The 26,648-nt window shown below is 36.7% G+C and overlaps 2 protein-coding genes across 4 annotated transcripts in view; one reads left to right on the top strand and one right to left on the bottom strand.

Moving 5' to 3' along the window:
- The window catches only part of bap1 (BRCA1 associated deubiquitinase 1), a 12,947-nt gene extending 3,245 nt beyond the window's left edge, over positions 1 to 9,702 (bottom strand). For 2 of the 3 annotated variants that reach the window (XM_067396438.1, XM_067396437.1), the window contains exons 1-9: positions 5,839 to 6,047; positions 5,550 to 5,579; positions 5,316 to 5,370; positions 2,811 to 2,943; positions 1,423 to 1,542; positions 1,213 to 1,274; positions 941 to 1,083; positions 779 to 857; positions 121 to 259 (exon numbers count right to left, since the gene is read on the bottom strand). In XM_067396438.1, the coding sequence (XP_067252539.1) occupies positions 121 to 259; positions 779 to 857; positions 941 to 1,083; positions 1,213 to 1,274; positions 1,423 to 1,542; positions 2,811 to 2,943; positions 5,316 to 5,370; positions 5,550 to 5,579; positions 5,839 to 5,875 (798 nt within the window). In that variant the 5' untranslated portion in view covers positions 5,876 to 6,047. Of the gene's footprint in view, positions 1 to 120; positions 260 to 778; positions 858 to 940; positions 1,084 to 1,212; positions 1,275 to 1,422; positions 1,543 to 2,810; positions 2,944 to 5,315; positions 5,371 to 5,549; positions 5,580 to 5,838; positions 6,048 to 9,552 lie in introns of those variants that run through there. The other variant, XM_067396440.1, reaches the window with a different exon arrangement.
- Positions 8,654 to 26,648, top strand: rad54l2 (RAD54 like 2). Its single transcript, XM_067396436.1, has 22 exons — positions 8,654 to 8,812; positions 11,857 to 12,029; positions 12,849 to 13,104; positions 14,112 to 14,224; positions 14,954 to 15,067; positions 15,805 to 16,040; positions 16,141 to 16,323; positions 16,406 to 16,539; positions 16,741 to 16,937; positions 17,028 to 17,370; positions 18,220 to 18,397; positions 18,475 to 18,696; positions 18,987 to 19,105; positions 19,268 to 19,377; positions 20,162 to 20,261; positions 20,338 to 20,543; positions 20,628 to 20,803; positions 21,548 to 21,744; positions 21,838 to 22,016; positions 22,114 to 22,203; positions 22,311 to 22,400; positions 23,636 to 26,648. The coding sequence occupies exons 2-22, from the start codon at positions 11,909 to 11,911 to the stop codon at positions 24,574 to 24,576; spliced, it is 4,305 nt and encodes a 1,434-aa protein (XP_067252537.1). The 5' UTR covers positions 8,654 to 8,812; positions 11,857 to 11,908; the 3' UTR covers positions 24,577 to 26,648.

Below are 26,648 nucleotides of genomic sequence, written 5' to 3'. Positions count from 1 at the left end.
GTGGCGTACAAAGGCTTTTACAACTGACCCCGACTGTACCATACACAGAGATATCATTCACAGAAAGCTTGATTCTCAAAAAATGAGATTTTATTAAAACAAAGAAGAGTTTGTACTCACTTTTTTCTCTCTAACCTGCTGGAGCCCTTCCAGAATGATCTGCCTGTTCCTCTTCAGGACGTCAAGCCTGGACTCGTATTTTATCCTGCGATCTGGAACAACCGCCATGAGATTGAAGCGGATGTCATGGTAGGGCTCTCTGAGGGGGAAGAAGACAAATCAGACATGCTAGAAAGAAATAAAATTAAATAATAAAATTTAACAAAAAAATATTGTTAAAACAATTAACATGATATAATTAATTTTAATATATGGATATATGAAATAATTTAACTTGTTTTTTTTTACCAAATATTTAAAAAAATATATATTAATTGTGAAATGGTGGAATACATATATATTTTTTATATATACTTTTTTAATGTATTATATATATATATATATATATATATATATATATATATATATATATATATATATATATATATATATAAATAAAATTGATTAAAGGGATGTTTTTAAGTCAAAGAAACCAGCTGTTGCCATGTAAAAGATTCAAAATGTTTTAATGTAAAATACAGTATGTCCAAAAATGGCATGAAAGAGAAAAGAGCCGAATAAAATGTGCACTAAAATACTGCAATATTCTTGATGTTCTATATATCATTTCCTCATCCTGTTGGCCACAGATGTGAATATTGATCAGTCTGGCTCTTACCCAGCAGTGGCCAGTCCTATTCGCTCCATTATGACCCGTCTGGCTTTATCGGTCCACTCTTCGTCTTCACCCCACGGCCCTGAGAGAGACAGACAGATTATTATGACCTAGACCTTCATCGGACTGTCAGTAAAACTGTCTTTTGTGAGTTTAAGCCCTCACCGTGGTCGATTGGATACGCCTTCAGCCCATCCAGTTCAAACAGCCGGTCTTTGATTGGCACGTAACTGACGAAGTGAAACGCTTCCATCGTTCGCACGGCGCTGATTCCGTTCTGTTTCTCCGGCAGGTGCCGCGGCTCCGGTCTCCATGGAAACAACACAAAAACAAGTACAAAACAACAGATTGAGACCACAACTACGATTGTTTGTGCAAAATCTACTTATATATATATATATGTTGGCGGGAAAGAGTAATATTAAAGCTGACCCTACCTGGCATGGCTGTTGTGTGCTTTCGCCAGCTCAGGGGCATTTCCAATGGCGTAACCTTTACTCTAAGAAAACCAAAAAATACAGATGTGCTTTAAAACACAGGCACTGAGAAGATGCAAACATGTGCTTATGTTATTTTGTTAGAGTGCACTGACATTTTAAGCATGACTTAAGACGAGTCTAAACATTGTCTTTATGTGTGTAACTGACCTCAGGACTGAAGCCCTTGGTGAAAGCCTTCATGCGACTCAGAGTGTTTCCCAGCTCCACGCCGCTGCAGTTCAGAAGCACACTCAGAAGAGCGTGAGTAGCACAGGAGTTTGGTATCAACTGCACACAACAATCCACAAACAGACAATAGAACAACGGCAGATATACAGTGCTCAGCGTAAATGAGTACACCCCCTTTGAAAAGTAACATTTTAAACAATATCTCAATGAACACAAAAACTATTTCCAAAATACTGACAAGACTAAATTTTATATAGTATCTGTTTAACTTCTAACATTAAAGTAAGGATAATAATATAACTTAGATTACACATTTTTCAGTTTTACTGAAAAACTTCAAATTAGGATGATGCAAAAATGAGTACATCCCACAACAAAAACTACTACATCTAGTACTTTGTATGGCCTCCATGGTTTTTAATGACAGCACCAAGTATTCTAGGCATGGAATGAACAAGTTAGCGACATCCTGCAAAATCTATCTTTTTCCATTCTTCAATGACCTCTTTTAGAGACCGGATGCTGGAAGGAGAGTGATGCTCAACGCGTCTTTTCAGAATTCCCCCTTAGGTGTTTGCTTGGGTTCAGATCAGGACACACTGAATGACTTTCACCCTGTTCTTCTTCATAAATCACAGGAAATAGTCACCCCAGTTTGGCTTTCTACTTCTTTAGATAACTGCAGTGAACTTGCATGCCGATTTTCTTCAACACTTCTCATCAGAAGACGCTCCTGTCGAGGTGTTAACTTCCGTGGACGACCTGGACGTCTCTGTGAGATGGTTGCAGTTCCATCTTTTTAAAAGATTTTTTACACTTTTGCGACAGTATTCTGACTGATAAATAAGGCTTTGCTGATCTTCTTGTAGCCTTCAACTTTCTGGTGTAAAGAAATTATTTTCTTTCTCTTGTGACATTTCTCTTCCATGTGGTGCCATTGCTGACAGCATGAAATGGGAAGGGGTTTTAACACCCTTTTATAGTCAACTGTCTGCTGGACACCTGTGTAATGAATAATTAGACTGACCTGTGGTTGAATTCTTGTTAAATTAGACATTTGTAGTCTAAAATTTAGCTTTGCTCCAGAGACTTTCAGTGAGGTGTACTCATTTTTGCATCACCCTAATTTGAGTAAAACTGAAAATTTTGTTCTCCAAGTTATATTATTAACCTTACTTTCATGTTATAAGTTAAACAGATGTTATATAAATCTTAGTCTTGTCAACGTTTTGGAAATTGTTTTTGTGTTCATTAAGAAATATTACTTTTCAAAGGAGGTGTAATTTTTACGCTGAGCACTGTATGTTGCAAGGCTAATGTTATCAGTTTATGGACAAAAATAATGAACTAAATCAATACGGACTCACTTGGTGAGCAAAAAACATGTCGTTAACAATCTCGTCATCGATAACGGAGGTTTCGTCCACCAGCGTGGAGACTTTACGCCGAGATCTTCGCTCCTCGATCCACTTAAAGAGGAAGATGAAGCCATACACAGGACTGAGGAGAAGAAAAAGAAACAGAACAGTTTCAGAACAAAAAAAAAAGTATATATATATATATATATATATATATGCGTGTATGTAGGCATGTATAGATGGTCAAGACGATCTCCTGTAGTTCAAACTGAGCATCAGAATGGGGAAGGAAGTTGATTTAAGTGATTGAACTGCGTTGCATAGATAAGATATTTATGAGATAAGATATAAGGGGGATATAAGGGGGATTAGATCTGTGTGGTGCAGTTTGAGGTGTCTTGGCAAAAGGGGAGATTGAAACTGTGTTTATCACTTTGAAGTGCCTTAACAGGTAGCGGTCCTGTCGTGTGAGGAAGATCCATTTAGATCTGCTCTGATGGATAGATCTGTTTAGATCCACTCTGATGGAGGACAACAACAACAACAACAACAAAACTCCCTAAGACTTCCTAGCTCATCCATCCAGATAGCAAAATTCTCTGTTTTTACTGTTATTTCTATTCCTTTTGTTCTATTTTTATTATTCTTCTTTATGTAAAGCACTTTGAATTACCATTGTGTATGAAATGTGCTATACAAATAAAATTGCCTTGCCTTGCCTAAGTGACACTGAATGTTCAATAGTTGTTCTCTGAGTATTTCAGAAACTGCTGATCTACTGGGATTTCCACGCAAAACCATCTCTAGGGTTTACATAGAATGGTCCGAAAATGAGAAAATATCCAGTGGGTAAAAATGCCTTGTTGATGCCAGAGGTCAGAGGAGAATGGCCAGACTGGTTCGAGCTGATTGAAAGTCAAGGAGTGGATTCTGGAATCCACTAACGCTTCAATATATATCTTTTAAAGTTATTAATCAATATATATATTTTGTGTTAAATTATTTGAATGACTTCTTCAACAAATGGTAAAGCATTTATTTTCCTTTTCAAACACTAGAAAATAAGTTTGAATATTGTCTGTACCTCTCACTGAGAGAAAAGAACGTGTTATCAGTATGTTTTGGGAAAGTTTCTCAGTATGTTTTGGGAAAGAGCTCAGATCAACTTCAGCCTTGAAGAAGCTGTGAATCACGTTTATCTGTGTATGTTCGCAAAGTGTTTTGTGCAGGTCCCTTGTTACTGGTGAACAACTGGCATTCTGCTTGAGACCAGCAGACTCCATGTTATGAACCCAAAGGGACATCCAGTACCTAAATCCAGGGTCCCCTCATCAGCATCCTGACGAATGGAGATATGCTTCGGACTATCTGTCCATGTGTGGAAGATTACCAAATTTGTCTATTTTTCTTAGACAAACACAATCATTCAACCTGAAGTAATGACGTAGTTAGTAGACTCTGTTAGAGTATAATTGTTGTGGAAATGTGAATGTACCTACGAGCTCCCTGTGAGACTTGAAGCTGGCTTCTGCTGATGAAACTGCAAACTCTGACTTTATTCAACATATCTGGTCTCAAGGGTCCTATACTGTTAATCCCCCAACAAAAGGCAACAGTAACTCGAATAATCACTCAAGGTTTGCAAAAGAGTATCTCTGAACACACAATGCATCCAACCTTGAAGCAGATGAGCTGAAGACACATCGGTGACACTCCAGTCAAACTGAGGCTACAATTCACACAGGCTAATCAAAACTGGACAATTGAACATTGGAAAAACATTGCCTCGATTTCTGCTGCGACATTCAGATGGTAGAGTCAGAATTTGGCGTAAACAACATGAAAGCATGGATCCATCCTGCCTTGTTTCAGCAGTGCTGCTGGTGCAATGGTGTGTTGGATATTTTCTTGACACTCTTTGGGCCTCTTAGTACCAAATGAGCTTCATTTATGCCACAGACTTCCTGAGTATTGTTACTGACCATGTCCATCCCTATATGACCACAGTGTGCACATCTTCGGATGACTACTTGCAGCAGGATAACACGCCATGTCACAAAATATCTCAAATAATCTCAAACTGGTTTCTGGAACATGACAATGAGTTATACTGTACTGAACACTATATACACTACACTGAAACTGACTCCATAGTCACCAGATCTCAGTCCAACAGAGCACCTTTGGGATGTGCTGGAACGGGAGATTCGCATCATGGATGTGCAGCCGACAAATTCTACTGATGCTGTCATGTCAATATATTAGCTATAATCTCTGAGCAGTGTCTCCAGCACCTTTCTATATCTATGCCATGAAGAATTAAGGCAGTTCTGAAGGCAACTTTGTACCAGCAAGGTGTAACCAAGTAGCCGGTGAGTGTATATATCACATGTATACAAAAATATTATCATGAATGTTATTTAAATTATTATTATTACAAAATCACTATTATTATAAAATGACAAATATACAAATTTAATAATAACGAAAAGTAAAAGTGTTTGATAAGTCCACCTTTGACATTTGCTCTGAAGATCATAGATCTCCTCCACCTGAACGCCCTTCACACCTGTGTCCAAAAACACAAAACATTCATTCATTTATCCAAACGCATTTAACATTAACAACACTCTATGTTTTATCAATACATATTTTAATCACATTCAAACACTCATTAATTAGACCGTAATTGACACCATAAAAGCAATAAATCTTGTTTGCATGTGGGTGCCATTCAGATCAACTCACCAAAGTCCTCCACCAAGAGTGTGAACAACCCTGAAAGAGCACAAGACAAAACAGCCAGTATAATAATGGTAATATGAGACATTATGAGTGTTATGAATTTCCATATGCATTGAATTCACTACTGTTCTACTATATATAGAGAGCTGACATATTAACTTGCAGCACATTTTATAAATAATAAAACAATAATTGCTAAATAATTAACAACATAACTCTATATTATATATTAAATGAGATAATGACTATATAACTATATATTAAATGGATACATGTTGATTTAGAGACTCACCCGGGTCACTTTCTAACTCAAGCCAACCTTTGTTCATTTTTGCAGAAATCAGAGTCACCAAAACTCCGCTAAATCGTCGACCAGTCCATAATATTATAAAGAACTGCTCAAATAATTTGCTAGTACATATTTAATCCATCTTTAGACGATCTCGACGGCTAGTAAACACAATAAAGAGCAGCGCCGTCGACTGTAATTGACGTCATTGCGCTGCGCCGTGAGTCAGTAGTGTAATTCAGTGAAGAAGCGCTGGATGGCGCTGTGCTGTGAAGTTAAGCTTACATGAATGACATTAAAATAGTGCTAGTTTCGTAACAGCTTATTTACTCCTTTATTGTTATTTCCCCCAGTGTACTTGTATGTGAATTTGCTATATCTCAACCTAAACAGTTAATGCGGGATATATTCCTTAAGCATTACATAATTATTAGTTTAAAAACCTTTCAGCAAAGATATTTCAATAAGTGATTTGCAGTAGACAGTATGGTCAAGGAAAATTCCATGCATTCATAATATTATGTAATACGTATGTATATGTATATAGTTTAGTATAGCCTTATAATATATATATTTCTTGGGATTTGCACAATAAGAAACCTTTGTGAAAGTATTGCTGTTTCATAACATGCCATAAATGCTCCCTAATTACATAATGAGTTACATAAAATACACTTTAAATATATATCATGAAATATAACCAATTTGTTTTACATTAAAAACATTATATATTTACTATATGTCATAAACAATAATATTTTAGATTATATAAGAATATTTTTATACAATATTTAAAATGTAAAAAACATTATCAAGATGCAAAAATTACAATAAGTTAAAAAAAAGAATGAGGCCATTAATGAAAGTATATTATTACAATAATTACAAAATAATATAATATTTACAGTAACAGAGGCTAAAATGCAAATGAAAAATAGTTATAATGAAAGATGAATACAGGCTTTGTATCCATAAATATGATACATTAATTATTACATGATTATTTATATTATTTTATAATTATATAATATAATATTTATAATGATACAAGCTTAAGTAAAAGCATATCATATTTTAAGTAATTACACAACCTTTTAAAACATAACTTTTAAAACATTTCCTAATTACACAATAAATTATATAACCTGCACATAAAATATATAATGATATATAGCTTATTTGATCACAATACAATATTTTATGTCTTATGTATCAAAAACAATAATATTTAAATTATATAAGAACATTTTAATGCATTATTTAAAATATAATAAATTATTTTGAATACAAAAATGTTGCTGTACAAATACATTACAAATAATATATTTTAATTTATAATGATACAGGCATTATCAATAAAGTGTTTGCCATCTACACAACCTTTCCAGAAATATTGCTGTTTTATAACATGCTATTAAATATTTCCTAATTATGTAATAAATTATATAACATACACACAAATATATAATGATTGCGTATTTTATCACAATAAAATGTTACGTATTATTTATCATAAATAATATTTTAAATTCTATAAGTATATTTTATTTACAATATTTAAAATAGAAAAACATTATAAAGATACGTGCTAAAATGCAATAAATACAATAAGTAAAAAAAGAATAATACCATTAATGAAAGTATATTATTATATGATAGGCCTACATCAATCAAAGCATATTATTACATGATTAATTATATTATTTTATAATTATATAATATAATATTTATAATGATACAGGCTTAAGTAAAAAGCCATCATATTTTAAGTATTTACACAACCGTTTCCTAAACATTGCTGTTTTATAAAAATACTTTTAAATATTTCCTAATTATAGAATAAATTATATAACATGCACATAAAATATATAATGATATATAGCTTATTTCATCACAATACAATATATTACGTCTTATGTATCATAAACAATATTTTAAATTACATAAGAATATTTTAATGCATTATTTAAAATGATCTTGAATACAAAAATGAAACTTTACAAATACATTACAAATAATTTATTTTAATTTATAATAATACAGGCATTATCAATAAAGTTTTTGCCATCCACACAACCTTTCCAGAAACATTGCTGTTTTATAACATGCTATTAAATATTTCCTAATTATATAATAAATTATATAACATGCACATGAAATATATAATGATATATATAGCTTATTTTATCACAATTAAATATTGTACGTCTTATGTATCATAAACCATATTTTAAATTACATAAGAATATTTTAATGCATTATTTCAAAATATTTTGAATACAAAAATGTAACTTTACAAATACATTACAAATAATATATTTTAATTTATAATGATACAGGCATCATCTAGCTTGGATATGTTCGGCATCTAAAAACCTTTCCAGAAACATTGCTGTTTTATAACATATAACAGCCTATCATGCTCATTATATAATAAGTTATATAATAAGTATCATCTATTTACATATAAAAGGTCATGATATATAACCTATAGGCTTACTGTCTTATATGTATGCAATAATTGAATATACTATTCAAAACATCAAAAATGTGTGAAAAATGCATGCCAAAATGACAAATAAATGAAAGTACAGGCTTCCCACTGAAAGTCTTCCCTTTTTTCCCCCCTCTGAAAGTAAAGTGACACTGTCTGTGACTGACAGTCTTGTCTTAAACTTCCTTTTGTAAGTCATCCAGATGGATTATTCTAGGCATTTACACAACACGCCACCTTGTTGTATTTACTTTTATGCAACCCTCTAAGTGATTATGAAACACTCAATGACATTCAGCCCCCCGGACCGTATGAAGAGCGGAACTACTAGCCTCAGTCTGTGCGCCTCGGCGGGCGTTTGAGGTCGGTGCTCGTGCACAATTGATAGTTAAAATAAAAGAATCAGTGAGTATTACAAAAATTAATATTAATAATTTAATGAATCACAGCACAACCGAGGGATCCTAAAAAGGGAGTAAAAAGGTAAGATACTCCTTTAACACCGAACAAGCTTGTTTCGGAGGCCATAATGTGTTTTAGTAGTTATATTTGAGCAGAGTTAGCGCGGATGCTAACGTCAACAAAAGAGAGCATCGCGCGCTCGTGCTAACGCGCTAACAGCTAGCGCGCTCGTTAGGCTTGAAATAATGTTGTGTTTCACACAGAACGCGTATTATACAATACAAAACAATTAAATATTTCAGCCTAACGTGGTTTTGCGCTCATAATGTGGATGTTAGGTGAGTTTTCAGGCTGGTTGTTCATCGGTTATCGGCGCTGCTGGTCACCAGGTACAGTTATGTAAATGTGCCTCATTCACTTCAGTCCACGAAAGCGCTTTGAAACATATTTGTATGACATGTAATATCAAAACAGCTTAATATACTCCTAGTGTAATGAAATGTGATGCGGGTTTGTGGTTTTATATGATGACAGCGGCAGGTGCAGAATAATCTTCACGAGCGGTTTCATTTTACACACTTTCATTCCCATGATGGAAAAGATGGATTTAAGAGCTTTTTAAGGAAGCATGTTTGATTTGGTTTCTTTGCTCGGTTTCTATGTAAATTACACCGTTCGAGGCGAGGTCAGTGGGTTTGTAATGGTGGGCTTTGTGTGTAATTAGGTGTGAATCCAACATCTGGTTTGATTTAAACTCATTGTATTTCAGAATTAAAGGATTAGTCCACTTTCAAATAAGATTTTCCTGATCATTTACTCACCCCCATGTCATCCAAGAGGTCTTTCTTTCATCAGTCAAAAAGAAATTAAGGTTTTTGATGAAAACATTCCAGGATTATTCTCCTTATAGTGGACTTCAATGGTCTCCAAACGGTTGAAGGTCAAAATTACAGTTTCAGTGCAGCTTCAAAGGGCTTTAAACAATACCAGACGAGGAATAAGGGTCTTATCTAGCAAAACGAGCTGTCATTTTCAAAAAAAAAAAAATGTAAATATATATATTTAATATACAAATGATCGCCTTGCACGTGCTTCCACCAAAACCACACTTTCGTATTCCTCAAAAAGCTTACGCTGTATGTCCTACGCGTTCCCTATTTTACTTACGGAACGAACGCAGCGCCAGTTCCATTTTTTCCCAATTTACTCTTCCTCATGACATTTCCAAACCATATGACTGTCTGCCTTTTGTGGGACACAAATGAAGATGTTTTGCAGAATGTCAAAGCTGCTCTTTATTTTTATATATATATATATATATATATATATAACCTAAAAACAGGTTTTTACATTTATATCATATATTTTATTGTATAATAGTGTATGATTTGATATATAAATACTTATGTTTTATTGTATAATAAAGTGTTATAAATAAATATAGGCTAATTATAACACTATAAAATACTTTATTGTGTTGTAGAGTGTATAATAAAGTGTTATATATGACACATATAAATAAAAGAGGCCATATAAATAGTGTGTGTGAGTGTTGTGCGATCGGTCTGAAGGTGCAGGTGGAGCGGTTGTTGTGGAACAGGCTGTGCTGTACTGTGTGAATGTGTCAGTGTGTCATGGGCAGCGTGGCCTACATTCACACCACGCACTGGCTGGGAAACGCAGCCTTCTCTTATATAACCCTTCTTATGTAAGCAGGCCTGAATCTCTCGCTCCCTTCTGTTTTTTTTACTTCTGGTTCTTTCTGTTTCTTCTCTCAACACATTTTTTGATTGGAGTTCTTTGGTTGCTCTTTGTTCTCCTGTTCCTGAACTGCGCTTTTTGTGAGTCGCAATTTTGCTCTGATGTTTGATTGTAGCTGAGAATCGGCCAGTTTAAAGTGACTTACACAACCCTGAGTTCTGTGTTAACTTTGTGTAGTTTAATTTTTTTTTTTGGCTTTCATTCACTAGTTTAGCTGAAAGTGAACCATCAAGTGTAGCATGTGACCATTTTGTTGTTTTATTCCTCGTTCAATGCTTAATACCGATAGAATGAACCGAAGCAGTTCTGCTTACTGTAATTTTTTTACATTCACTGATCTTGTTTGTCCGTTTTTTACGCCTAAACGTTTCTGACATGTTTTTGTTGCAAATTTTGTTGATTTTATGTTGTGTGGAAGAACAAGAATGACTTGTAATAGTCTTGAAAGCATCAGTAGGAATGTGTTCTTTCACTTTGCTTTCCAGTACGTTTATGATTTTTTTAGAATGACTTCATAGCTGTATAATTTCTAGCTTGTTGCAAATTTTCTTTATTAAAGAAATCAATACTTTTGCTGAACAACAAAAAGTGTGAATAAAACAGAATTAATTTATTAACCTTATAGCAAATGTAAGAAATGCATTGCTAAAAATTAAAACTGATCATTGATTTGTACTCGGCTGCAAGCATTTAAATACACAGTATTTTCTTAATTCAGTCAGAAACAAATTTAAATTAGAAATTGTAAGTTACTATCAGAGTGTATTTTTTACGGCAAGGAGTTAATAAATGGAGAATATTCACAACAGTTATGTTTTTGTTTGCAGATGGTGATATCAAAATGTTGAAATATACACTACTATTTAAAAGTTTGAAAGTCTCTTCTGCTCACCAAGGCTGCATTAAAACTGTAATAACAATAACATTGTAAAATATTATTACAATTTAAAATAATTGTTTTCTATTTTAATATATTTTAAAATATAATTTATTTCTGTGATTCAAAGCTGAATTTTCAGCATCATTACTCCAGTCCTCAGTGTCACATGATCCTTCAGAAATCATTCTAATATGATGATTTGATGCTAAAGACACATTTCTTATTATTGCTAATGTTAAAAACAGCTTTGCTGCTTAATATTTTTGTGGAAATCAAGATACTTTTTCCCCCCAGGATTCTTTAATGAATAGAAAGTTCTATTCTAAGGAATCTATTTGCAGTTAAAATCTTTTGTATCGTTATAACTCACTTTTGATAAATTTAATGCTTCCTTGCTGAATATAAAAGTATAATTTTTTAATTGTACATTCCCCAAACTTTTGAAGGGTATTGTCTAATAATATCACATGTGTTTGTTGTTCAGGTGGTCTGAATGAAGATGTGTAAGTAATGCTCTTGGAGACCCAGGGGACGCCATGTCAGAAGAGGCGATCTCAGGGAGCGACCTGGAGCCCAGCCTTAACAGCGAGGAGGAAGAGGAGATGGAGGAGGAAGAGGATGGAGAGAATGACGGGGATGATGAGGAAGATGCAGGCGGTGAGCGTCTTTTCAATTCATAACCATTATTTTATAAAGCAAATACCTTTTTGAGTTTGAGCTTACATTAATTAAAGCCGGGAGTTTTAGGCCGATTTATCCCTAATTTACCCCTCCCGACAATCTGAGGAAAAATTATTCAGAACCTTGCGTGGTTCCGATGTTTTGCCTAGATTATCTGGTAATGTGAGGTGTTTACAGATCAAATTTTCCCAATCTGCTCACCGACACATTGGGGCTGCCCCGATAATATCAAACATGTTTGGTATTTAGGATTTTAAATTGGGATGATTATGATTACGTCTGTACTTTCACAATAGCCACTGAGAGACTAGTCTACAAGGAGACGGAGGCAAAAGAGAAGTTTTGAAAATAATAATAAGGATCCATTGGACAGCGGGTTTGGAGGAACGGCTTGTGGAAGCGTGGCAACAACATGACTGCCTGTGTAGCGTGTCTTTGAAAACATACCACAACCATACAGATAATCTTATTTTGTATAGATTAAAAGATCGATTCTTGGTATTTAAGAATCTATATTGGTTCCTAAAACTGATAATCGATTAAAATTCGAGAAATCTATATTTTTAGCCCTAATATCTTGTAATGTGTGCATGTTTGAGATTTGAGAGAAGAAAATCTGTAAAGATTCTCCTTATGTGCATAATGCAACCAGATTTCATAATCTTAAAAAACTCTTGTAGACATTTACATGCGGTTGAAAGCATCAGGCTTGTCTGGCATTATCATCACTAATGTGTGCACTTGGCTTTCTGGCTGTAAATGAATTATTGATCGCTTGGTATTTCCTCTCAACAGACCAGCTGGAGAGCCTGGAGGCCGAGGATCAAAGAGATCCGACCAGCCCGGCACCTACCTCACCTATGTCTAGAGACTCCAGCCCTGACTGCTCGTCCCGGCCGCCCTCCCAACCCTCGTCCACCTCACGGACGTCATCACAGCCCGGCTCTCAACCCGCTTCCAGCCCGGACAGCCGCAGCAACACGTCTGCCAACAGCAACACCAAGAAGAAGTCCAAAACCTCTAAACCTGCTCACTTGAGGAGGAACATTCGGTATTGAGCTTGATTTACTAATAGTGTGCATTACATCCCACCTACTTTTTTAGCGCTGGTGGTTTCCGAAAGTATGTCTTTCCCATTTATTTTTTTCTCATACACTTTTAAAGGTTCCAAAAGGGGGTTTTCACACAGATGTCATAGAAGAAACATTTTTGGTTCCCCAAAGAACGTTTCCTTTGTGTGAAGAACATTTTAATAATGTAAAGAACTGTTATCCACTATAAAGAACCTTTTGTGCAATTAAAAGGTTCTATGGATGTTCATGGAACTATCGATGCCAAAAAAGAACCTTTATTTTTAGTTAAAAACCAGCTACAAGGTGAATCACAAGAGAAAAGAAAAGAAAAAGGTTAAAACCTGCCAAGAAGTACAAGACTGTACTTGATGGCATAAGTGAGGGAAAGAACTACAATCCCATGAAGCATTGAGAATTACATAATCAAATTAAAACAATAGTTAATTATAAAATTATTCTTTGAAAGTTGTTGATTATATTTATAAGAACAATATATTTTAAGTATATTGCAAAATATTTATAAATATCTAAAAATATTTAAGTATTTTGACAGCGTTGCGAAACCAACTCGCTGCTTAATGAGAGTGGGCGGAGCTAAAGAGATCTTTTAGTGCAATTTGCTCACCACAACTCTCTGATTGGTGGAATTCTTTGTACAGCATCATGGGTAGTTTTTCATCGCAAATTCCACAGTTAAATACAGTTATTTTAAAAAATAAGTTGAAATGATGGCCTCAACAAAAGCATATACCATCGATTAACAACCTCGAAGCTCACGGAAGGGCTGTCTTTAAAGGTTTATAAGTTATCATTAAAACATTTTTTAGTGCCAACCAGGCACAATAGGCATCACACAACAGGAGTTCGCCCACACTGAAATCTCATTGGTCCATAACCTGCCCTGCATGTTTGTTGATCACCGTCACACTTGTGATAACAATCATTTATCTTCCTGCTAATTTCATCTCTCCCCTCCGGCTTGCAGGAAGCTCCTTACGGAGCACCAGCTGGAAGCGGGAACCAAAGCCGCCCAGCAGGAGGAGCTTGAGAGACGGCGACGTCTTGAACAGCAGCGGAAAGACTTCCCGCTTCATGCAGGTGAGACTCACCTATGCGTCCCGCTCCTCCTCCTCAGCTGTTTGTAATGTGATTAGTTAAAGGGTTAGTTCACCCAAAAATAAAAATTCTGTCATTAATGACTCACCCTCAGGTCGTTCCACACCCTTAAGAGCTTAGTTTGTCTTCGGAACTTAAATTAAGATATTTTTGATGAAATCCGAGAGCTTTCTGAATCATCAATAGACAGCAATTTAACCACCACTTTCAAGGTCTAGAAAGGTAGTAAAGACATCGTTAAAGCAGTGGTTCAACCTTAATTTTATAAAGCTACAAGAATATTTTTGCCTCCAGCGCTTCCAGGTTCTACCTCAGAATGCCGAATCAGTATTGGCCAAAGCTGATCACATGAGCAGCACGACGCATGCGTGTGATGCTGATGCAGGAGCCGGCCAATAATGAGTCGGCGTTGTGACGTAGAACCTGGAAGTGCTGGACGTAAACAACAAGAGAATGACACAGATTGTTGAATAAAGTCCTTTTTTGTTTTGTTTTTATGCATAAAAAGTATTTTTTTGTTCATAAAATTAAGGTTGAACCCCTGCAGTCACGTCGACTTTTCTAATGATGTCTTTAGTACCTTTGTGTTCCGAAGATGAACAAAGGTCTTATGGGAACGACATGAGAGAGTAATTAATGACAGAATTTTCTTTTTTGGGCGAGCTAATCCTTTAATTAGTTTAGTTATTTATTAAGTGTCGCTGTTGTCAGATCTATCCACTGCAGTGCCGGGTCCCAAACAGGAAGTGATCTGTCTGGACAGCAGCGGAGATGAGGGCGAGGCTAAAGAAGCCCCACCCCCTCAGCTGCCTGCCTTTAGAGATGGTAAACTCAACATAAACACACTGTAATATAAAACAATATTATTATTTATATTAATTACATTATTATTTTTTGTTATATTTAAATGATAAATATGCTAAATATTTTTAAAGAAAATCTTAAATTTTTATTATTCCATTTTATTATTATTAAACATGGTTTTAACATTATTATTATTATTATTAATATTATTATATATTGCTAATGCTTACATTATTTATATATATATATATATATATATAACGTGTGTGTGTGTGTATATATACAATTTACAAACATTATAATTTTATAATAAAAGTTTAATTAGTACTGATAATAGCAGTATGTATGTGAAATAATACATTTTATATAGAACATTTATTGTATGCAATTATTAATTAAAATAACAATATATGTAAATATTTTATAATACATGTAAAATGATAAAATAAATATTTAATATAATATTTGAAAAAAAAATATTTATAAATTATTTTTTAATGTATAGCTTACATTATATACAGCATTTTATTATTTTAATAATGTTTAATAATTTATAATAATACTAGCAAAAATATATATGTAAATAACAGAATTTTTATATTTAAAATATATTATGTAATGTTTAATAATAATTATGTAAATAAAATACATTTTTAATAATATAGTATTTTAAAAAGCCATTTTGAACTGTATATATATTCAGTATATATAGAAGAGGTTTAGGTGTCTTGATGTTCATTTCTGTTCTTCTGCTCCAGATGTGATTGAGTTGAGTTCAGGTGATGAAGATGCCATGCGGATAAGCAGTGAGGAGGACAACAATGAAGATCGCTCCATCACTCCCGGGGTGGAGGAGAGTAGCGGGTCTCATGTGAACGACGCCCTCAATCAACCAGACGCCCAGGGAAGGGTGCTGGTCAATATCAACCACCCCGGAGAAGAGGAGGACCTGTTCCTCGCCCCGCAGCTCGCCAGCGCTGTTAAACCACACCAGGTATACACACATTTGCCATGAAATTAGCTTTTTGTTCAGTAACTTTTCATTTTAGTCAGACATGGAACCCATTTGCGATGTCTCTTGCTTTCTCTGTCAGATCGGTGGTATTCGTTTTCTGTATGATAACCTGGTGGAGTCTCTTGAACGCTATAAGAGCAGCAGTGGCTTCGGCTGTATTCTGGCTCACAGTATGGGTCTGGGCAAAACCCTACAGGTCATCTCCTTTATTGACGTCCTGCTGCGGCACACTGGAGCCAAAACTGTCCTCGCCATTGTACCTGTGAGTGTCCGAAAACCAAAGCAGAGGGGTTAGATTAAATACTACAGAGAGGATTGTGTCTCATGTCTCCCTTCTTCTCCAGGTGAATACACTACAGAACTGGCTGGCTGAGTTTAACCTCTGGCTACCTGCTGCTGAGTCCCTTCCCCCCGACACAGATCCAGCCCAGGTTTTACCTCGAACCTTTAAGGTTCACATCCTCAATGATGAGCACAAGTACGAACGCCACTCCAGCCACTCACTATATGTTTGGCATCTTTCTTGTCAATGATTTTAAGTTTTATGATGATTTGAGTGTTATTATTATTTGTAGTTCTGCTAGCAACGTCAAGGAACACACATACTGATTAAATGTATTGTTGAATGCGCTGCAATTCTGCCGAAATGTTGATGCATTTCTTTTTTTATCTGGAGCAGAACCACAGTGGCCCGGGCCAAGGTGGTGGAGGACTGGACTCGTGACGGTGGGGTGCTGCTAATGGGGTATGAGATGTACCGCCTGCTGTCGCTCAAAAAGAGCTTTGTGACCGGCCGCAAGAGGAAGACCAAGAAACCTGCGGGTCCTGTGATTATTGACCTGGACGAGGAGGACCGTCAGCAAGAGCTCATGAAAGGTCTGTCGGGGTTTCGCGGGTGGAAAAGGCATGGCATCTACTCTGGCTGTGGTCTATAATGAAATTTCATGTCTCGTCTGTGATCTTCAGGGATTGAAAGAGCGCTGTCGCGGCCCGGTCCAGATGTCGTCATTTGTGATGAGGGCCACCGTATTAAAAACTGCCACGCCAGCACCTCCCAGGCCCTGAAGAACATCCGGTCACGGCGACGGGTGGTTCTGACCGGATACCCGCTGCAAAACAACCTGATCGAGTACTGGTGCATGGTAGACTTTGTCCGGCCCGATTTCCTCGGTACGCGGCAGGAGTTTAGTAACATGTTCGAACGGCCCATTCTGAACGGTCAGTGTATAGACAGCACGCCACAGGACGTCCAGCTCATGAGATACAGGAGTCACGTCCTGCACAGTCTGCTGGAGGGCTTCGTGCAGAGGTGAGTTATTATTTAATATTTATCATTGTTTATATTTATTGTGAAAATGTATTATTAATAATGGATACTTATTGTTTATTTACTATTAGTAGTAATAGTATGTAATATTATATTACATTTTATTGTTAAATATTTATTATGTACTTATATTTGTATTATAACTATTATAAATATTGAAAATTGTTTACATATATTTATTATTATTCAAGATGTATTGTTTACTTCTATATATTATTAAATATCATTTACTTATTATTATTGGATATTAATGTTTACATTTACATTAGAAACATGTTCTTTTTATTATTGAATATTTATTGTTTACATTTTATTACATTTATTATCATTTACATTATTATTCTTAAGGATTTATTGTTTCCATATGTATATTTATTATTATTCAATATGCAGTCTTGTTTACATTTATTTATTGTTAAATATTGTTTACATATTATAGTTATTATTGAATATTAATGTAAGTTTATATTAAAATATTTATTGTTTACATGTATTTATTTATTATTGTAATCAATATTCATTCCATTATTATTATTACATTTTATTATTGTTATAACCTTTTATAATAATTTACATAATTCTTATTAAATATTTATTTTAAAAAAAGTATTATTATTATTAAGAATAATCATTCTTTTTCAGTATTTGCTTCTCACGTAAATTGAACTCGAAAGGAGGTTTAGGTACAGAATGAACTTCTGGTTGCCCAAAGTGGTGTTGCGCTATATATCGGAGAACTGCCCACAAGGCTACGGCTCCCACTCAAAATATTTTTGTTTGATATTTCGTATTGGACCAAAAATTAGGCTAAACTGTTTTCTACCTTCCCAGACGAGGCCATGATGTTCTCCGGATGCAGCTGCCGCCGAAAGAGGAGCATGTGATTCTGGTACGACTGTCTCGCCTGCAGAGGGCGCTGTACACGGAGTTCATGAACCGCTTCAGGGAGGCGGGAAACAGCGGATGGCTCGGACTCAACCCGCTTAAAGCTTTTTGTGTTTGCTGCAAGGTATAGAGACCCCAAACTCACCTCTGTTGTTATATAGTGGTCAATGTGCTTACAACTCCTTTTTGTGCATCTTGTAGATCTGGAATCATCCGGATGTTTTGTACGAAGCTCTGCAGAAGGAAAATCTGGCCAATGAGCAGGATCTTGACCTGGATGACCTCAACTCCACCAGTGGGACGCGCTGCTCTGCACCGGGAATAAAGGGCAAGTCGTCCGACCCTGCTAACAGCAAGATGGCTGCTATGGGACCCCTGAACCCCCTACAGGAGAGGGCCAACCAAGTCATAACATATGAATGGGTAAAACCTTCAGCTTAGAAATGTATTTATTTTTGTGGGAACACAATTAATTGAAATAAAAGCAATGGTTTATGGCTTGATATTATCAAATTGCAGAAAAGAAAATAAGACAGCCATAAATATTAGTTTCTTATGATATATAATATAATATAATATTTTGCTAAAATAAACAGTGCTGCTGAACTTTGAATAGATTTTAATTAGAGTAGAACATTTGATATGTAAATGTCGGTGGTTATATGTTAATGAGCTCATGGATGTGATGTCATTTCTGAATCGATTTGTTTTAGGCGAAAGATATCATGACCAACTACCAGACGGGTGTTCTGGAGAACTCGGCCAAGATGGTTCTGCTTTTCCACCTGATTGATGAGAGCGTCAGTCGAGGAGATAAAATACTTGTGTTCAGGTGGGAAATCTATGTTTGCGTTTTCCATGTGTGACAGTGTACAGATGTTTGCCTTTTCATCTGGAATCTCTGCCTCAGCATCCTGTACTGTCAGTTATGCTGTTATTTTATGGTTACGTCAATGCTTACACTGGCTCATTTATCTGTGTGTGATTCTTGCAGTCAGAGTTTATCCACGCTCACAGTTATCGAAGATTTCCTGAGTCGGAGGCCCATGCCGATCCAAACAGAAACTGGGGCGCACAACTGGGTCCGGAATATCAATTACTACAGTGAGTGTTCAAACGTTTTGATACTAGGGTTATCGTAAAAAACATTTTCGTTAATAAACTTATTTTAGCTAGTTGCCAAGGCAACATTTCTCTTTTTTTATTTAGTCTGAAGTACTAAGTATAACTAAAACTAAAAATAAAAACTATACAGACATAAAAAAAAAAAAGCTTAAAAAAATGACAAATTCACAACAAAATTACTAAAACATTAACTAAAATTATAGTGAAAACAGAAAATATAAAAATAAAATCTAATTCAAAATATTAACAAAAAGCTATGATGATACTAAAAAAACACCCCCAAATACAATGATCCCCTGCAAAGGACCCTCTTCCTAAAATATAAAGCCAGCTGCATTTTTAAGGCCTCATTTGTATGGTGTGAAAGAAATAAGTGTTCTATAATTTAAAATAACAATTACAATTTATTTAAGATAATATACATTTTTAATAATTATAATTTAAGAATTATATTTTACATTTAATTTGTGATTAAATAATAATATTTAATATCTGCAAATATCTTAGAAATATTAATAAAATAATTAACAATTTAAATATGTTAGCAATACATTTCAAAATCATTATTATAATAAATATCGGTCTTTTTATTTATTTATTTATTTATTTATTTTTCCAACTTTTTGTCATGATATTTTCTACAGACCCATATTTTCAGCTTTGTTTTAATTTTTGCATCTTGTAGATCAACTGTGCCTAAGGTTTGTCATGGTTTAGAGTGTGTATTCTTTCTAAATTCACCTCGTTTATGTCTCCTGTGCAGGGTTGGATGGGAGCACATCGGCTTCAGAGAGAGAGAGACTCATCAACCAGTTTAATGACCCTGCAAACAACCAAGCCTGGGTCTTCCTGCTGTCCACCAGGTGAAGAACCTGCAGGATGTTACAATATGCCACAAATAATGATGAGGTGAGGACTAACAGGTTGCTGTATTTACAGGGCTGGCTGTTTAGGGGTGAATCTGATCGGTGCGAATCGCGTGGTGGTTTTCGATGCCTCTTGGAACCCGTGTCACGACGCTCAGGCCGTCTGCCGCGTGTATCGTTACGGGCAGCACAAGCCTTGCCATATCTACAGGCTGGTGTGTGACTTCACACTGGAGAAGAAGATCTACGACCGTCAGGTGTCCAAGCAGGGCATGTCTGGTAAGAGAGGGTGGAAAGGTGTGTTTTATGTCTCTTGCTTTTTTTCTTTGAACAGTTTTGACATTATGATTGTGTGTTGGCCAGATCGAGTCGTGGACGATTTGAACCCTGTCCTCACCTTCACGCGGAAGGAAGTGGAGTCGCTGTTGCACTTTGTAGAGGAGGAGCCTGATGCCAGCCAGTCAGGGCTGGTCCCTAGTGAGGACATGGAAATCGTCATTAAACAAGCCTGTCTGTTTTACCCAAACCTCTTAACCAAGGTAATTACTTGAAGAATTCTGAATCAAACTGTGTGAAAATGTAGCTCATGAGTTTTAATTGATTTACAACTGTTTTTTGAAAACTCTGAATCATACTAAGGTGTGGAATTGGCTTATGAATATTAATTAGGTTGTACCAGCGTGGCTCCATAGAACATTTAATCAGATAAGCTCATTTTTGTCTGAATTTCATGCCATAACAAATTTATCAATTGAAGTATTCTAGACTAATTATAAATCCTACAATGGTAATTTCTATCTGAATTTTACACTAGCTAGCTACTTGACCAAATTAATTTAATCCAGAATATTCTAAATCCTACGATGCTGAAGGCAGCATTCCAGTCACATATGCTTATTTTAATCTGCAAACATTTATAAATTTAAATATTTTAGATCCTATTATGGTATAAGTTTTGTTAATGAATTTTAATTGACTTGTGCTTTTTGCTTCTTCATAACCTTCCTGGACGGTCCAGTAATATATTGGTAAATACTGGGGCAAGGATATAGGCACCCCATTTTAAATCACTTTTGATGAAGCTCTGTATCCCCACTCTTAAATGCCTTGTGCTTTAAGAGTACCTCTACCTATACAAACCGTGATAGATCGAAATATTTTAGACAAATTATAAATCCTACAATGTTGGAGGCTTAGCTCATAAATATTAATTAGATTGTGCTGATGTTCCTTCCTATGTCATTTAGTCACATATACTAAAATCTCTCCATTTTCCACACCAGCAACCATTTCATCATGAGTCTCTCCTGATGGACCGCAAGGATTTGAAACTGACCAAAGCAGAAAAGAGAGCAGCCAAGAAAAGCTATGAAGATGAGAAGCGGGCATCCGTGCCGTATCAACGGCCCTCTTACGCACATTACTACCCAGCTAGTGACCAGAGACTCACCAATATCCCTGCTTTCAGCCAGAGGAACTGGTGGGTCCAAAGCAGGAAAACCTCAATATAGTGCTATGCTGTTTTGTTTGGGACTTAAATGTGTTTGCTTATCCAAAACTTTTTTTTTTCTAGGCGGCCCCCCTCTCATTTAGAAGAGAAACCAGTTGCAAGCGTGAGGCCAGTTCAGTCCACGCCCATTCCCATGATGCCTCGACAGGTACCCATGGGCGTCCCCAGTTCAAGCGCAGGATTCCCCGTCAACTACCTGCAAAAGGCCGGCGTTTACGTACAGCGCGTCGTCACCACCACCGGTACAGACCCTTCACTTGTAGTAGTGCATGCTACTTCTTGCTACGTTTGAGGTCTCTCAGTTTGTTTCTTCATGGTTTTTATGTCTTTGCTTTTCAGATATTGTAATCCCAGGGTCCAACAGCAGCACAGATGTCCAAGCCCGAATCGGTGCAGGGGAGAGTATACACGTTATCCGAGGATCCAAAGGTACCTCCATTTTAGAAAATTATTGAGAGCGTTTACTGTACTGTACTGTACTGTACTGTACTGTTGGTAAGGTTTATTCACTTCATATTGTGTCATTTGCACTGCAGGCACATACATTAGGACCAATGATGGGAGGATATTTGCCATCCGCTCTGGAAAGCCAAGACCACCTGAAGGAGGAGCCACAGCTTCAAGAGGTGTTTTACTAATTTGTCATTTACCAATTCTTTTTGCGTGAGCTTGATGCTGGAGACCCCATTTTATAGTCTTTTAGAGTGTAATTTTCAAAGTCAGATTTCAAAGTCCAAACTTGCATTCCTTTACTTGATACTAAGAAGATGGTGAAACATAAGAAACAAAATAACAGATTAAAGATATTTCTATTGCACTTTTGCACCAATGCCGTGGTACAACGAGCACACTCAGGCCCTTAAGAGAGAAACCAGAAAATGGAGCGCAGCTGGAAGAAAACAAAACTAGAGGTTTTTTGCATTTTGTGGAAAGAAAGCATTTTTACATACAGAAAGGCCTTAACTGCTAGATCTATTTATTTTTCAAATTTTGTAAAAAGTGCCATATAAATAAAGGTGACTTGATTTGAGTTGAACTGGTATTAAGATGCGTTTTGGCTGATCGGATCACGAGTTGACAAGGGGGAGACATATACATTTTGTCCACTTTCAACCACTTCTGTCCTGATTTTGAGGGGAGGGTCTATGGGCAGATAAATGTATAGGATTTTTCAGATCTTTTGAGCTAATAGACAAAATAAGCTTGCGCAATTTACATATGAACACGCCCGGAGATGATGGAAAAAACATACAGAGAGCATCAGCTTTCGTTTCTGCTCTGATAGCCACAATACCACACCAAATGTCGTGAAGAAATTGGGAAAGGTGAGAGAACATTGTGCTTGGTACATTTTCGTCTTCAAACCAAACTTGGGTCTTCAGCTGACAAAGTTTAAATCTTGTCTGGCTAGTGCGCTTCCCATAATGTTTACAGGTGGAGAGTAGGCGGTCTTTAGTGGCTGTTTGAACACATTCAACCACATGAGTGTTTACACTACGAAAGCAATCTGGTCAGATGTGTTTTCTACTACCTCTGGAAGTGGTCGAAAGTGGAGAAGCTCAAAACGTTTTACACCCCATTTACACAATGGTGTCCATTTGTGATCTGATCATCCAAAACGCATCTTAATACCAGGTGGAAACAGGGCCTAAGTAATTATAAACTTGTCGCGTAACACACTTCATTGCATGGGGTTTCTGTGGGTCTATAGACCTCTACCTTGATCAAAGTCGCAGTGTTGATTGTTGATGGATCAACCCTTTACTGGGAATTGAACATATGATCTTTTATTGACCATCCCAGATCTTTACCCATTAGTCTACATCAACATACACTAACAAAATCTCTTTCTTTCTCACAGAGGATTCCGGCCCTCCCCTGCATTCTGTCAGTAATGGTCGTGCATCTCCTCAAGAGCCGAAACGTTTAACTCCTGAGGCTCCACCTCGCCCTTCGCCCCAAGACAGCCCTGAGCTCCTCCGAGAATTCCATAGCAACAAAGAACCAGTTCCTGCAGTAGAGAACTTGCCGTCTTCAGGAACACCCGAACCCTCGGGAGCGGACAGACCCATCCAGCACCCAGTTCGCATCCCTGACCAGCACCGGCAGCTCAGCAATGACATTGCATCATCTATGGATGTTCAAAGTTTGAAGCGGAAGCTTTTGGAAAGTCGGACATCCAAACAGCCTGGTGGCAAACGGACCTCAACATCAGTCGGTGCTCCCGGGAGTTATCCGGGATTTCCTCTAAGCAGCGGGTTCGGGTTCACACCCATGGGGCTGAACCCTGCCTTGCTGGGTGCCCTGGGTCACATGGCTCCACCTTCACTTGGAAGCAGGTCGCACCTTCTACAGCAAGCCGGTCAGGCTCTGGGCGACCTACATGCAATGTTCCCCACTGAACCGCTCGGACTTGGCCCGTCCAACAGCACTCTTTCCTCGACTTGCTCGACCAACACAACATCCTCCACCCACGCTGGAATGCTGGCCTCTTCTTCATCCTCTGTGCCCTGTTCTTCATCGTCCTCCACTTCCTCCTCGCTCCCACCCTTCATGATGAACCCTAGCATGGCAAGCATGCTCTCTAGCTTCCCGGTACCATTTTCCCAGCCACTCTTCCCAGGATCCCTACACCCTAGAGGCCTGTCCTCTACGCCAGCCTCTGCCTCTAACTCCTCCAATTTCCTCTCTTCCTCCGGCCTGCTGGGGGCAGCATTCAGACGCCCTGACACGCACACCTCGCTCGCGGAAAATGGCGGGAGCAGCTCGGATGACGATGTCATAGAAGTGATGGGCCAGTGATCGCTGTGATTGGCTGCTTCATATTCCGTAGTTCCGAATGGAAGAATCCTATTGGATGGAGCTGAAATTATATAAATCCAAATGCTGAATATGCATGGAGTTAAGAAAGGCAATTATATATTTTTCTTTACCGTAAGGGACCAGAGCACAGGCCTAACTTGAAGAGCCCTAGTCATATCTCTCTCGTGAGGGCCTAGACATGGACCTGACGAACTTCCCTCAGAGAGATTGCCGAATCAAACTTAAATGTGATTGTCTTTACAGACTGTTTGCATTCGTAAGACAAGACTTTAGAGATACTTAGCCGTTTGCTAGACCTTGTAGCATCACCTGGAATGAAAAACGAGAAAAAAAACATGTGAATTTTTTTTATTATAACTGTAAGTACTACTATTACTTTTGTAAACGGTGGTCCTACATGAATATTCATAGTTGTTTCGACCATTGAAAATCGCAGACTGGGCAACGGGGGGAATTCGTAACAGTCGAATCGTAGAATGACAGAAGCCATGCCTAGCATTAGCACCGCCGAGACCTTTTTGCTTTCCTTTGAGAAAAAAAAAACGACAAGGAAAACCTTAAAAACTCGAATGTATTTTCATGTTAGCCTTTAAAATTTGGTGGAGGGGACGTAAGTTTAGTGCTTTTAGTTCGATATTAGCCTTAAAGCAGACAAATGGATCTGTGTTCTCTTTCAATTGCGTAGCAAACGAAATCATTCGTCGTCATCCATGGGGATCATCTTACGAATGTGTAGACTGTTATGCGACCCTACTAGCCGTCATTTTCTAAATTTGCGCTTCGCATCATTTGCGCAGTCATTCAGTTTCATCCGTGTTGGGGCCACAGTCATGACCAAAGTGTTCTTTCGGCCATTTTGAAAAATCTCGATGTGTTTGTGTTAATGTTGAATTGTACGCGCGCTGGTTGACCTGTGACTGAAAAATCCCTCAGCCAATAACACTGTTCATTCTCTGTGCCTATTAGAGCTCTTTATTTTGACTCCTCCCACAGTCTGCTTTCTAATTGGCAGATAACCCATGTCATGATCTTTGGTCTGCAGACGCTGTTATGTATACACAATGATGTGCATTTGACATGTGATAATATCTTTTTTTTGTTGTTATTTGAAACTTTGTTTTTTGTAACATCTTATGTATTTTGTTTTCTCTTTCAACTATGTAAAAATTTACCAGAAATATTTATTTATAATGCTAAAGAGTAATTCATTTTCGTTCTTTTTTTTTTATTATTTTTTATACATTTTCAACCTTTTTTTTAAGGAGAAAAAAAATCCCTCTGTCAGAGAGATGCAGGGTCCCCCCCCCCCCCCCCACTAAGCGCGATTAAGACCACGATCTGTGAGCGATTTCTGCAGTCGGGACCCACAAACACACGTGATCCCATACAGACGCTGTCCCGGGAGGTGTCCACGTCATCTCATGTTCCCAGCATGGGGAGGAGTAGATTCAAATGACATTGTATTTATTAAACATTGTTTTAACATAAATAAACTCGACGACTCTTGCATTCAGAATAATGGTTCTCGCAGCCTCCGGCATTTTCAGCTTCAGAATCATGAAAAAATGTATATATATTTATGTATGTATGTATGTGTGCATCTATATAAAGTTGGGGTGTCACGATTCAATACATATCATATACTGAACTCACTATACGATGATATTGTGATATTCCAAGACATGGTAAAAGGATAACAAAAAAAATTTACTCTTGGTTAAAATGATAAATTTGGTATTACATTGGGGGTGGAAATGACTTGGACTTGGTGCTGGTAACCCAATGCACAGGACAATGGTGACACCAGAATAAAAATATTCATGATTCTGAAGCTGAAACACAGATTTATTTTAGATGAATATGTTTGCACTCTGTCACTGACTAGATATATTTAAGATAATGTAGGCCACTTTTTACTGGTAACAAGACATTTGGCATTATAAGGACCCACATATATTCCCCCATTGCATTATTATACTTAATATTCAACATTATAGTAGTTTAATAGATATTATAATAGTAGTAATAGTGTAAACTTGAATTTTTTTCCC

This window comes from Chanodichthys erythropterus, chromosome 10 (genome assembly GCF_024489055.1).
Source record: "Chanodichthys erythropterus isolate Z2021 chromosome 10, ASM2448905v1, whole genome shotgun sequence".
NCBI lineage: Eukaryota > Metazoa > Chordata > Actinopteri > Cypriniformes > Xenocyprididae > Chanodichthys > Chanodichthys erythropterus.
Note: the sequence above shows the minus strand (reverse complement) of the source record. Positions and strands in the feature narration are given on the sequence as shown.